This window comes from Zonotrichia albicollis, chromosome 3 (genome assembly GCF_047830755.1).
Source record: "Zonotrichia albicollis isolate bZonAlb1 chromosome 3, bZonAlb1.hap1, whole genome shotgun sequence".
NCBI classification, from domain to species: domain Eukaryota; kingdom Metazoa; phylum Chordata; class Aves; order Passeriformes; family Passerellidae; genus Zonotrichia; species Zonotrichia albicollis.
The window spans coordinates 26962070-26976559 of NC_133821.1; the positions used below are offsets into that span (position 1 = coordinate 26962070).

At 44.4% G+C, this 14490-nt stretch overlaps 1 protein-coding gene across 1 annotated transcript; it reads right to left on the bottom strand.

Moving 5' to 3' along the window:
- Positions 1-421: 421 nt before the first annotated feature.
- Positions 422-6457, bottom strand: PROKR1 (prokineticin receptor 1). The gene is made up of 3 exons (XM_005489406.4): positions 5907-6457; positions 3720-4389; positions 422-1130 (listed from the first exon to the last, which is right to left on the bottom strand). The coding sequence occupies exons 2-3, from the start codon at positions 4214-4216 to the stop codon at positions 440-442; spliced, it is 1188 nt and encodes a 395-aa protein (XP_005489463.1). The 5' UTR covers positions 4217-4389; positions 5907-6457; the 3' UTR covers positions 422-439.
- Positions 6458-14490: the final 8033 nt, after the last annotated feature.

Genomic DNA, 14490 nt, shown 5'->3' on the forward strand with positions numbered 1-14490 from the left:
GCAAAATGGGCTTTCTAGGAGTCCTTTCTCTTCTGAGCAGAAAGAAAAGGACACTAAATAGCTTAAAGGTACAAGTCATAAGCTCAAAGGTGTTAAGAGGTTTCTCTTAAGAAACAGAGAGGCATCACTGCTAGGGTCAGCACTCAACTTTTCCACCATTGTATTCATAGATTTCTTTGTTCTTATTAAACAACTATAAAATTAGTGTCTACATCCCAAATTGACAGATGTATGAACTGAAGCACAGCATCTTTTCAAGCGTAAGGATTATCCAGCAGTACAGTGAGAAGAATTCTGGTGGGAATGCAAAGCAGGCTGCTTTTTTGAGGGCTCTCACCAGTGAGAGGGTATTCCCACAGACAAGGAAGAAGCTTCTGACAAGGTATTATTTCCTCTTTGCCCCCTCTCCAAAAAAGCTGAGATTAGAACCTCAGAAAAATTATTGTAATTTTATGCAGTCTACTTCCTCTGTGATTGCACTTGTTCTCAGGTCCAAATCTATGCTAGATTTGCTTCCCTTATACGTTGACCTCCATCTGAGTAGCATGATCTTCTTGAAGTACTTCATAGTGTTGTTTTTCACGGTTACGAAACACATGGTGTTTATCATGCTGTTACTCATGGCGATGCACCTGACTATGTAAAAGGCAGTGAGATAATGCTTCTCTTTCACCAAAAGGGTGGGGAAGAAGTCCCGGACAATTGTGAAACCATAGAAAGGTGCCCAGCAGAGAACATAGGCAGTGAGAATGCACATTAGTACCATAACAGTTTTCCTTCTGCACTGAAGCCTCTTTCTGATTTGTTTTGTCTGAAATCCTGGGACAGTTTTAAACCAAAGCTCCTGAGAGATCCTGGCATAACACAAGGTCATTGTAATCACAGGTGCTACAAATTCAATGCCAAAGATGAAGAGAAAGTATGATTTATAGTACATCTGCTGGTCAACTGGCCAAATTTGGCCACAGAAAAATTTCTTCTGGTTTTTAACTATAAACAACACAGTTTCAGTAGCATAGTATGCAGATGGAATTGCTAGAAGTATGGAGATGACCCAGACCAAGGCAATGAGGACGGTTGCTGTTTGATAATTCATGCGTGGTTTCAGTGGGTGAACAATGGCCAAATACCTAGAACAGAAAAATATATTCAAAATGAAGTCTGAAAACACTGGTCAGAACACACTTCAAAATACAAGCAAACAGAATTGGACAGGAGGAAATTGCTGTCATTCCTGAGGGGAGAGCCTGAACATACTCATCTGTAAGGACATAATCATCTGTAAGAACATGTTGTGAAGTAGCAGCCTGGAGCTGAGTTACAATTTTGTATCACAACTTTTCCTTTTAAACAGGAGTAAGAGTTAGAAAAATGCAGTATTAAACATCTAGTCAGGTCCAAGGAAGAAAACACAGACATGTAGAATCAGGAAAATGTTTTCCCTAGGCAGAGAGCTACTTAAATAGCTCTTTTTACAAAGAGGTGAAATATACATTACAGTGTTTTTCTTATTTCTGTGGTTATTCTGTGGGGTGCAAAGACCTGAAGGTGATGCTAATGTATGGTTACAGGTGAACATGATTTTAATAGATGTGTATCTATTTTCTGCCCATGCAAACCCTTTTTGTGTGTATTCTGGAGATGACCATTGCTTAATCATCTTAAATATGCAGTATTAAGTAATATGGCAAAGCAGAAAACTTGAGTTAGATATTTGCACTGCTGTAAAGCTGCAAGGTTGTAGTATTCCTGCTAGGAGGAGATTTTTATCAGAGATCCCAGTACAACTGTGTTTAACCCAAAGTATTGTTTCAAAAAGTAGAATTTCTCATTCCTTTGGAGTCTGTTACATCTGTATACATTCAATATATAGAATAGCATCCATAAGATATAGTTATTCTGAAGTAAAATGGAAAGTCAGCAGCACTTTTCATCAGCCAGTTATTGGAAGCAGATAAATTGTTCATGGCTCTTAATAGTGCAGGGTAAATGTCAGGGGACAGCAAAATGAGTCAGCCTCATTGTGGAGCAGAAGGTTAACATTTTTATGTCAGGTCCTCGGGAAGTAAGCTGTGGCATAATGTATGTGTATGTATTCATAAAAGTGCATATCTGCTCAGCAGAACATTTGGCTGGATGGGATCGATCTGTCCAATAGATTCTGGAGGAAGCTTTTGTGGTGGATTTCCTGATTGTCATTGCTTACCATGGCTGTTACTGTGCAGTGGTTCTGCAGTTCACAAACTGAATTCAGATGAAACCATCCTGGAAGTTGTGCTCCTACATAAAACACACTAAATGCCTATGGCTGTTTGGTCCAGGGGACCAAGCTAAATATTTGCAGTGTGGATATTAGACCCTTACCACGCACTCTTCCTCTTCAAATGTTGCATTTTTTCCAGTGTAGGTGTGGCCTTAAAAATGTGAAATTCTGTTTATTCATGTGAATAGACATGGACGAAGAAGAAAGAGAGCCCTCCCTAAAGTAAGTCCGCAGTGGGACAGGCTTACTCACTTTACACAGCTGATTCCTTTTAAAAGATCTAAACATGGGAAGACCTATGTTAGGAGCCTGTTCTTTTTAGAGACAGAAGTCAACAATCCACATGACATAACATGGAATAGGTGATTGTTAAACAAAGGGGTTTCTCTCTGTTTACCAAACCAATAGCTTGCAAAAAAAAAAAAAAAGAAAAAAAAAAAAAAAGAAAAGCCATAAAACCAAAACATGGTGTTCTTACAACAAGCTTCAGTGATTAATCTTATTAATCGGGCTTGTTTTTAAAGATCTGTGGGAAGATATGCTATAAATCTGATTTCTTGGCAGACATAAGGGCGCCATGACCCGTTACTTCATCAGCCTGGGATGCACTGGCAGAGCTTTCAAAGGAAACCTTGTAGAAGCTGAAAAACTGATAGAAAATGGTAATGCATACATGATAGTGTTTAGAAGCTTTACCCTGAGTCCTCAGCTGCTGTTGAAAGCCTGCTCTGTTAGATGCTTGTTAAGGATTTGTTTTGTAGGAGCTGATCGTCCCCTTGCCCACACCAAGGAAAACACCTCTGAACTTCTCCATAGTCTCTTCACAGACTTCCATTCATATCAGGAACAGCTGAATCAGCCATACACAAGCTGTATTCTGTACAGCCCTCAGCAGGGCTAACTATTCCTGAGCTGACTTTTGCATCAGGGACTGAAAACTGCAACACTTCACTAAAGTTTGAAATGGCACATGAGAGAAGTTGGGGAAAAGAAGAGGAAGGAAGAGTGGGAATCATATATGTATGTGCATAGGGTCTACAGAGATGTGTATTGTGTTTGAATATGAAAGAGATCTTGTGATGATGGCCTTTCTGTAAAGAGTTTACTGAGCCAGCCTCTGGCTTTCTGTGAGTCAGTCATGTCAGACTTAGGTCAGCACCAGACTTATGCTCATGGTCTTGGTCTGTCAGAGTCCGTGGTGCACGAGGCTCAGAGAAGAGTCTTGAGAAAGGATACAATTAAATTAAATTGTTAAAATTCCTGGAGTAAAAGGCAGGCAGTGTCTCAGGACTGCTACACAATTAGAAAAAAATTTTTCACTGAAAGAGTGGTCAGGCATCGAAACATTCTATCCATGGAAAAGTTCACAAAAAATGTGGATGTGACACTTGAGGACATGGTTTAGAACTTTGGAAGCTGTGGCTACATCTTTGTGCAGTCATAGCATCCCACTTACCTGTCAACAGCTATAGCCAGGAGAGCATTGGTCGAAACAAAGAGGGAGGCAGTTCGTAGGTAGTTGACTGAGGCACAGAGGACATGGCCGTGCTCCCAGGACAGCTGCTGCACCACGTAGTAGTCCATCTCAAAGGGGCAGCACACAATAGCCACGATGAAGTCTGAGATGGCCAGGTTGGCAATCAGCAGGTTGGTGAGGTTTCGCAGCTTCTTGTAGCGGGCGAGAGCAGCAATGAAGATGAAGTTGCCAATGCCACAAACCAGCATGATGCCAACCAGAGCAACCCCAATAACAATCTTGGCTGTGAAGAAGGTGCGGGTTTTGGTCATGTCATCTTCACTGTCCAGTGGCAGGTCATAATCACTGTAGGTGAAATTGAAAGGGAAAGAGAAGTTTCTCAAAGAGGTGAAATCCCCATTATGGATGTTGTAGATTGAAGCAAAATTGAGGTGGGCGGTAGCATTTAGGTTGCGTTCAGTTTGCTCCATGGCCATCTCTGTCGTCTTTTGGCATGTGCAGCTTGGCTGGCCCTCAGTGTTGTTAGCCCAGTGTGGCAGGGCACAAGATCGGCAGGTGAGAGACCTCACCCAAAGCTTCCTTTTGAGCAGTGAGTAACCTTGTCTTTGTCCCCAGAAGATTATAGGACAACAGCCTCACTTATCTCCTTCTGTGGAAACAAAAAGAGGAAAATGTTTCCTGAAAGGAAATGACAGCAAAAGTACTCATCTTGAAGGAAAGCAATAGCCATCTCATTGCCCCACAGATCTGTTGCTGCATGTGCACAGAAGGAAGAAATACCCTGTGAAGGAATGCTTCTGTTCTCACAAAATAAATGCTTCTAGTTGCTTCATGCACTGTTTGTTACAACAGTTACCGTTTTATTTACCAACAATGAAATTTTCACCAGGCAGTGAAATGACAGTCTAGGAGGAATGTAAAATCAAGTTTAAAACTCTACCAGCCCGCAAGCCCATGGTGCTGTCATCATCGTGCAAGGTAAAAGACACTAAAGTGACAACTCAGTGTTCTGTAAAGCATTTGATGTGCCTTTTGGACAAAGTTTATGCTTTATTCTGGTTGTTTCACAGGGATGTGGTAGAGGACAGTGAGAAGAGAACTGATGTTCTTGCTTCTAAATACATTTCTTAAGTAGAGTAAGAGTTGAAGTAAGAGTTGCAAAGTCCCAAGAAAATACCAAATCCAGCACTTCCCTTTTGGCAACCATTAATTGAGTACAGGACAAAATTTTTCCACCAGCATAATCCATTATCACTTCTGTCAAACAGGTTTGACAGAACTCTGCCAATTTGCAAAGACAACAATTTTGTCTCATGAACTTGTAGAGCTTAGCTGTAAAGGCAAATCTGCCATTCACAGGGAAAGTGTTTCCACAGAGAGTGAAAGGTGAAAGATAAAATCTTCTGTAAGCAAGACAGAGTACCTTGCATTTTTGATGCTGGGGAGGAACAGGCTCCCCTCTTTGTACTGCCAGTTGTACCACGTATAAAAAAAAATATAAAATTCCCACACAGAGGGGAAAAACCCATTTAATCTACTCCTTATTTTTTGCCTCTCTGCATCAAAATGCTGAGAGGCCATCTTCTTGTATCTTCTCATGGTCTATCCAGGAATCTTCACACCAGACTCCTAGCTGCCAGGACAGTCTCACCTCATCCGAGCAGAGGATCAGGGAGCATTACTGCTTCTTCTGCCCTGAAGCAGTAAGTCCTCGGGGTGTCAAATGCTACTGAACAATAGCATTCACAAAGGCTACAAAGGGTAATCTGCATAGTGGAGCTGTTGCTCCCTTCTTTCCCTGGAACCACCCTCAGACCCTGATGTACCGTCACTTAAAAAATATCTGTCAGAAACTCTGTTTTACAGCTTTGGTCACGACATTGTTTTTTAAACTGAGCATTGCAGAACAGAATAACAAAAAGCCAAAGCCTGAAATGAAACAGTTCTGACAAGGGACTGCTTCAGGAGACACCTCCACAGCTGCCTGGAAAGGTAAACATTCATTTAAGAGAAGTGCTAAATAAACTCTTGGATGCAAAATCCATTGGCCAAAGCAAGGGGCAGTATCTGTGTCAGGTTTCACTGCTAAATACCAAAAGATCTGTAAAATAAATGCAGACAACACAACCATCTACAAACTGACATAACACTATCAGCAAAGGGTACCTGCAGTTGTGCTCATCATCTTGGAGGTCTCAGGCAACCTGAGAGAGAGCCAGGTTTCTTCTCTGGTGAGAGAGCCGCCAGGTTTCTCCTCTGCACGTGCTGCTGTTACTGGAGGAGAGAAAGGATCACTGGAAGTAGTGCAAGGACTCCGCTGAGTGCTGCTTTCTCTCCCATTAGGTTATCCCTGTGCTCAGGGGAGGATGGCTCCTCTGCCTCTGTGCCGGCATCCAAAGCCTTTGCTCAGTGGGAGGCACCTTGAAGCTGTCCGCGCATTTCTGATTTTAAAGAGGCAGCACGATCTGAAGACAATAGACCACAGCCCTTTTGGGGTTCCTCTGCTTTAAACCCCCTGAATGCAGGAATGGAATCGGCAGAGTGTCATTGTTAGCAAGCCTGAGCATGGGACATATAAATCCCTGTCTGCCCTTGCTCTTTGGGTTTTGCCTGTGCTAGGCAGCAGCAGCCTGCACATGCTGTCCCACAGAAACAAAATACAAACCTCCCCCTGGAAAGTAGGGGGAGGAAGGAGGGTGATATGCCTTTCTCTTTGTGTCTCTCTCTGGCTATTGTGTTTTGGAGTGCAGCTGCAGTAGCTCCAGCAGGAGAGACACACAGTGAATAGCCATAAATCAGAGGACTCATGACAGCTTTCCTTGCCCTCTCAGGGAAGGAAAGAGCAGAAAAGTGGCAGTGAATCCTTAAAGACTTGGTGTCCTTTGCTAATGCTGTCTCCTCACTGCTCTAAAGCACTCACACTTGAGGGAGCAGTTCTTTTGCTTTCCAGGTCTCCAGAAGGAAAGGAAATGTGTGGCACATCACCTGTCTTCTTCACCTCCAAACTTGTTCACTTAGCTGACATTTTCACTTACCTGCATAGACACCTTGGGGACACATTACACAGTCCCCAGCAGATGAGACCATCAGAGGCTGTCAAAGGTCATGAAGGGTGTAGGAGGTTTGCAGAAAACTTAGACTGTGTGTCCCGATGCACATTCACAAGGCTCTTGTGAGCTAGTGGACACTTAGCTCTGGAAAAATAAGGTAAGGAAAGAAACCTGTGAATATAAAACATGTCTGGGGTAAAAGAGCCACTACTGTGGCATTCCTTTCAGAAAACTTGAAGAAGATTGGTAAGTCCCCAATGTCTGCAGATAGCAGAGAGCATTAAGAATTTCACAACAAATACTTTGCTTGGTTTTATTTTGAACAGCCAGTTTAAAATTTGAAAATACACTAAGGGATTTTTAATGTCCTGAAAGGGTGCAACCAGATGAACAATGAGGAAATCAGATCCAGTCCACCTGTTAAATTCTGTCACAAAAAAATGTAAATATAGTAAGTATGAAGAAAGAGGCAAAGGAAACTGTGTACATCAGAGCCACATTAAAATGATCCCTAAAATGGGCCACATAAACCTTAAATGCCCCTGAAGAAAAGCTGATATGCTAAAGGGAGCTTTGCATTCAGAATGTTCGTGATCTCTTTAAGACTTCATTCAGCTGTTTCACATGAAGTTATCTAGTGAGCTAATCAAGAAATATGATATCCAGATATTTATATTCCTTTAGGCCAAAACCTCATCTGCTGCAGAACTCTCTCTCCCAATTGACTCAAAGCAAGTTGGCATCAGAACCTTGATAACTCCAGATGTGCACTGCGTGCTCAGTGAGAGCTTCTGTACAGCACTAGTTCATCTCCTGTGCTCCAAGGAATTGTGCTATATGTATCAAGTTGTTTCTCAGAGAACACTACTAGCATTGTGAACCAATGTGATTTACATGTGCTGTGCAAGGCAGTGCTTTGTAGCTGTTGACTGGGAGTCACTGAATAGAGAACAAAACCAGTGGTGCTGGAACTGCTCTTGGGCAGAGTGGAAGTTCGGGGTGTGTCTAGAGCCTCAATGACTGTCCCAGCACCCTGCCCCACTGCAACAAGGGCTAGTATGGTAGTCTAAGGGGTCTAAAGCCATGGGGTAAATGCAGCAAGTGTATGCATATGATTTGGGTGTACGATTTCTGCAGAGGACAAGGTTTCTCCTTAATAACATTAATTGATGATTCCCCAATGGTGTCACAAAATCAATACAGCATCACAAGGCATTTCCTGGGACCAGTGTTACCAGTGTGATACATTCAGGCTGAGAAAAAAAAAGTTGCTACTGAAAACTATAATGGAAAATACTGTGTTGGTTTTCTATGGTCTGGTTTTTAGTAGCAGGGGGGGGCCACAGAGGTGGCTTCTGTGAGAAGCTGCTGGAAGCTTCCACCATGTCCAGCAGAGCCAATCCCTGATGGCTCTGAAGATGGACATGCTGCTGTCCAAGGCTGGGCCAAATAGAGATGATTGTAACGGCTCTGTGATAACAGATTTAAGAAAATCAAAGCAATGGGAGACATAGGGTTTTTTTTTGTTTTTTCCTAGCCAGAGAAGAGGAGGAGCTTCCTCTGAGAATATGTGAAGGAAACAACATGGAGACACCAAGGTCAGTGGAGAAGGAGGGGGAGGAGGTGCTGCTCCAGATGCCAGAGCCAAGATTCCTCTGCAGGCTGTGGTGACACCATGGTAAAACATGATGAAGGCCATGGTGAGGCAGCTGTGCCCCTGCAGCCCACAGGGATCTCTGGAGGATTCAGAGATCCACCCACAGCCTATGGGGATCCATGGGGGATGCAGAGATCCACCCACAGGCCATGGGGATCCATGGGGGATGCAAAAATCCACCCACAATAAATGGGGGAGGTGCCCATGCCAGAACAGGTGGGTGATTGGAGGAGGCTGTGATCCAGTGGGAGACCCAGTGGAGGGCGAGGGCCCTGCTCCCTGGTTGGAGCAGCCTGTTCTTGGAGTACTGTGCCCCGTGGGAGGAGAATCATGTTGGAGCAGTTTTGGGAGGGCTGCTGCTTGTGAGATTGGGCCCATATCAGAGAGGTTTGTGGAGATGTGTCTCCTGTGGGAGGGACCTCACGGTCTCACAGAGAAAGGACTCCTCTTCTGGAGCAGCAGAAGAAAATCTTGGGTGACAAACTGACCAAACTGACAAACTGCCCTTTCTCCCTGCATTGTCAGTGTGAAGAAGTGAGGGGTTGGGGAAAGAAAATATGGTTTTAAGGGCTTATTTTGCTTCTCATTATCTTCCTGTGATTTTGTAAGTAATAAATTCGCTTTGTATCTCTCGGCTGATCCTGTTTTGCCCTTGGAGTGTTTTCTCCCAGTCCTTATCTCAATTCATGAAGCCTTCATTAAACTTTTCTCTTTTGTCTGCCTAGCTTAGGCAGGGGAGGCTGAGTGAGTGATGTTCGTGGGTGTCTGGAATTTGGCCAGCATCAAATCATGACAAAGATTCACATTCCTGTTTATTTGTTTTGATCATTAGTATGCTCACAAGTTGAATAGGAAGGTTATTTGGAGGCTGAATGATGCAAAAATAATTGCAGTGTAAAGTACTTGTTTGGAGACTTTGAAATCATGAAGTACTAAACCCAGCATTTAGCCTGGGAGCAGACCTGAGGACTCAGGCCCTTCATTTCAAAACAGCAAACTCAGTTACTGTCTAATTTTTCCTAATTGCTAAATAAATTGGACTCTGAGTGAAGTAACTAATCTTACCTAAGCTTTGCATAAAGCATAGCTGGGGTTTTCCAAAGGTTACTAATTTAAATCAGGCAGTGAAGTGGGATGAAGCATCAGACTTGTGATTTTCTGGGAAAACAAGCAAACAGATGGTGCAGGCACACATGGATTACAACCATGTGTATTTTTGCTCAGTATTTCCACCATTTGGCCCAAGGGCTTTACTCAGTCTGAGAGTCTGCAACTGATGTTAATGAACCCTACATTTGCCTGGAGAATGTCAGGTATATGTATTTTTTTTAATATATGGAAATGTGCCTTGTGGCACAAGAGGAAAGTGACTTTTGGATACAGTTTGGCAAAAATACTTGGCACAATGAAGGAATCCTACCCTACTCAGCTGTTCCAATGGTAACTTGGGATGTGGAAATGCTGGAAAGGAGTGAGTAGAGAAGAATCTGGACTTTTCTACTGGATTATGTCACCATGTTAGTTTCCTTTTATCACTTCTGCCTCCTTACTGAGTGTATATCACTTTGTGGCTTGGGAAAAGGCATAAAGCATGTGAAGGAACCATAAAGCAGGCTGTCAACAGCCACAATGACACACTACCAGGATGGCTGTCAGCACTGCAGGAACAGCAGAAGTGGCACTTTCATCCAAAAAGTCTTCTCCTTTCAGAGCAGCAGAGGTTTCTGTGGACAAGGCCATTCAGGTGGCTCTCACAGACGACTGACACAAGATTTAGCTAGTCTGCTCAGGGCTCACTTCATGTGCAAGGTGACACAGGGCAATCAGCATGAGTCTTGATGCCACAGTATAAGACATGAGTGACCACAAGAAAAATATTTCACTCTTTAAACATTCAACTTTTTGTTTAATTATTAACTATTCCTTTGAGGGTTTTGAATGTATTTTTTAGGTATTGTGAGTTTATTTATTTTTTTTTTAATCTTCCTGTCTTAGAACAAATGTCTGTTACCACAAACCCTTCTCTTGAGCAGGCAGCCTCTGCAAGGCAAATGTTAATCTCAGGATTATTGTCTAATCTGTACTGCTGTTCCTGGGCTGTGCTACATATACACAAATGTTGGGGTTTGGGATTCTTCCTCTTGCTTCTTTCTTTCAGGGAATTTTCCCCCATATGTATTGCTAGGAGACAATAATAACTTAAGAGAACTTAAGAGAGATAAAAGCAGTTGCCAACCTCAGAGGAAGAGGACACTGGCTGCACTTCTCTTGTCTGAAGGGTTCTCTTGGAGGGGCAGAGATACCAAAGAATTTGGGTGGGGAAAAGGGGGCTGGGGCAGGTGCTAGGAGGCATTCCTTCTTGGTCTCTCAGCATTCAGAGGGGAAGGAGGCTGCAGTTGCTGTAGGAAGAATTCACCACCGCTGTGGGGTTCTGTCCTCTGCTGCCTTCTATCATGAGCAGGGCTCTGCTCATAAGAGTGGCCGATGCACTGGGACCTTATTAACACCCTGACCTCACTAAACAAAGGACCTGTCACCATCTCCTTGGGTGCCTCTGGGATCTCCAAGCCCTTTCACCCTCCAAGGGAGTTTCTGCTGGCCCTGTTTGGGGCCAGCCACTGCCCATACCCCACTGTTTCTCTGCCACTTCTCTGAGGTTTCTTTGCTGCACTGTAACCACTCACCTCCTCCACTGCCAGGACCTCTCTGATATATTTCACCTACCACTCTGGGACTTTGCTCATCCCTGCCTTCTCAGCTTGCTACTCCAAGGTTCCTGCTACAGATCCTTTTGCTATCCCAAAGGGGCATCAGGATTGGCTCCCCCTGTGAGTTCATAAAGGAAGCCTTTTCTCCACCCACTCCTGCCGGCTGCGGCCATCATCATCACTGCGTGCAGAGACACGACCGAAACTCGTGTCACAGCGCCCCCTGCAGGCGCAGGGGAATCATCGCACTCGCCCTGCCCAGCCGGGAGCCACCCCTGCCGGCTGTGACTGGAACTGCACCAAAGGCTAAAGTGCCCGCAGCCCAGAGGAGGCCGAGACAGGGTTTGTGGTTCTGCTGTCACAGCCACTGTTGTTTCTTTGCCTTGTTATACATCCTGGTAGAGAACTTGTTTTCATTTTCTCATATCCCTGCCTGAACGCCCCTTAATTTCAGAATTATAATAATTTGGAGGGAAGGGGGCCATATCTTCCATTCCAAGGGAGGTTCTTATCTTCCTTAGCCGACACCTGTCTTTCAAACTAAGACAACAAATAATTTGTGAAAAATGCTGTCGTGGCCTAATAGCAAGTAAGCTTTTTAATGTAGAGCTTATATCTTTGGTATGAAACTATTAAATGTTTCTTAGATGCTTCAGATAGAATTCTAGTGGTCCTATTTTAAATTCCTTATTTTACTATATCTGATCCATATCTGAAGTTTGCATTTGGCCTCTTCTTCAAGGTTTATACAGGTTTATAAAGACCTCATATTCAAAAGCCTTTGAATTTAGAAATATCCAAAAGGAACTTAATATGTCCTATATCTCATTTGGGCTTGTCACTCCTTTGGATTTTCAGTCTTTGTTGGTGTGGTGGTTTGACCAGGAAGGAGTGGGAATTCTGGGATGCTGTGGTCAAACCAATGAATGTTCTGAGTTTGATACTGACACCTGGTGTAGCCAGTGGGGTTTGGACACACCTCCGAGAATACACAGGGGTTAAAAAGCAGGGCTCTGCCCCTGGCAGGCTCTCTTGGGACGTCGCGGCGAAGAGGTCAGATCTCCCCCCCGTCCAGCTGCTGCTGCTGGGCGGGGGAGGGGCAGCCACGTGGTAGGCCCTGGGCCTGGACAGAGATGGGAGGTGAGGAGGCTCTCGAGGATGGAAGGGTGGAAGACCCCAGGGAGTCAGCCCTCGGGCAGCCATTTTACCCCCCCCCCCCCCCCCCCCCCCCAGGAGAGAGAGAGAGCCGGCGACACCGAATGTGATAGCAGCCGGCCCAGGAGGAGAAGGGGGGGGAGAAGAGTGCCTGGCCGGAGCGGCAGCGTGTGTGGGAGTGCCGCAGCTCCGGGACAGAGACTGAAAGTTTTAACCCCTTTCTTTCATGATTGGGGCCTTGCAAAAAATGCTAATCCTCCTCGAAGCTGAATAAGAAGGGAGATAAGAGATGAGATGAGACAAGGACCTGGCCCGAAGAACGTGGAGATGATTGAATGGGGAGAGATGATTTGGAGTGGCCTTTTGGCTGGACTTTTCTTGTGGCCATGGACTCAGTTGTTCCTGTGACACAGAGACTGCACTTAGGGGGAAGCAGTGGCTCAGAACCAGGAGGGTTCATCGTGAGGACCCCCCGGCCCCAGGGGGTTGGAAAAATATGGGGGGGGACAGATGTCCCAAACCAGAGACTGTGCCTTTTTGGAGTGAGACAAGGCATCCTTGAAAGACAACCCTAAAAGCAGCTCTGGTCCATGTACAGTGGTGAGAGCACTGGGCATGGAAGGAAGATGTCACAAGCGGCAAAAGGACTTTTTCCGGGCGGTGCCGAAGTGACAGGGAAGCACACGAGGTTTCAGTGTGTTTCCAGGGGAAGCCTATGGAACAAGAAGGACTCCTTTCCTCTTCATGAACTGAAGTTTGAGTATACTAAAGTGTGGTGTCAGGCTGGGCAGTTGGTGTTTTGGGAGAATGTATCGGATTGGGAAAGTCAGGTAGTGGGGAGGAGGAAAGTGGTTTTTGTAAGGTTTTCAATTTTTTTTTTCTTTTCCTTATAGTTTTTCCCTATTTTCCTGTAGTTTAGGTAATAAAGTGTTCTTTATGTTTAAGCTAAAGCCTGTTTTGCTTATTCCTGGTCACATCTCACAGCAGACACCAGGGTGAGGGCATTTTCATGGGGGGCACTGGCTCTGTGCCAGGCTCAAACCATGACATTTTTTGGCTCAAACCATGACAGTTGGCTTTGGATTTTACTCAGAGACACACTTGGTTTCTCTTCTCTTTTAGTGGGTGCTTGGACCTGTGGAATGTTTTTGGAAATGAACTAGCTTTTTAATTGAAGTGTCTTAGTAGGAGATAGATCCTTCCAAAAACCTGCCAATTTCTTTGGTGGTCTAAGTAGGAAAAATTGGATGCTGCATTAATTTAAAAATTAAGTGTTATTCATTCCAGCTACAGTCTCAAATTTAAGCTCAATTATCAGCACTTTCCTTTGCCATTGCTGTTCTCTGTTAACAAAGTGATTACCATCACTGCAGCATCTTTATTCTGCTCTTGGTATTCAGTGATCATTACTTTCTGTGCATTTGCAGTGGACAGAATCCTGCTCCTTCATGTCTCCTCTTTGGAATATTGTGGTGGATTTACCGTTGCTATTTGTCATTGACAATTTGGTATTTCAGCATGGCAGGCAGAATGGTTCCAAGATTTTATTGAATTCTAATTGAACAGAATAATGCTTAATGGTGGTTTCATTTGAAACTACCCAGAGCATGAAAACACAATCTTGGTGTCAGGATGAGTCATGAAAAGATGGTGTCACCTAATTTCTAACATAAAAAAGGCCTTGTGGTACTTCTGATATGGTGTCAAAAGTGCAGGGCTTCATCAGCTTCCTTCTCCTCCTCATATTTTTGAAGTCTGAGAGTAGCATTGTAGAAGGGGCAGGAGATGAAAGGCATGCCCATGCTCCCCAGACTAGGTGGAGATTAAGCAAATCCATGCCAGAAAGATGTCCATCCATGTTTTGTGGTGGAATCTGTGTCCGCCCAGGCACTCCAGGGCCGACTGCTGACCATGTCGCTGGCAGAGTGGTAGAACAAGCTCTTGTTCAGGGCCCTGTGGAATATGGGTTATTTATGGTCAAAAGGAGACAGATACTGGTTTGTCTGAGAGTACAGTTCAGGGGCATGAATGTTAGAGCCAAGGGCTCAGCACCTCCCTTTTGGTGTGATACACAGACTGATGTAATACTTTGGGGCAGGAATGACAAAGCCTCCACATTGCCAAGGGAACCGCTTTACCAACTGGTAGTGGTGAGGAGGAAAACCCTCCCTTTTCTCTGC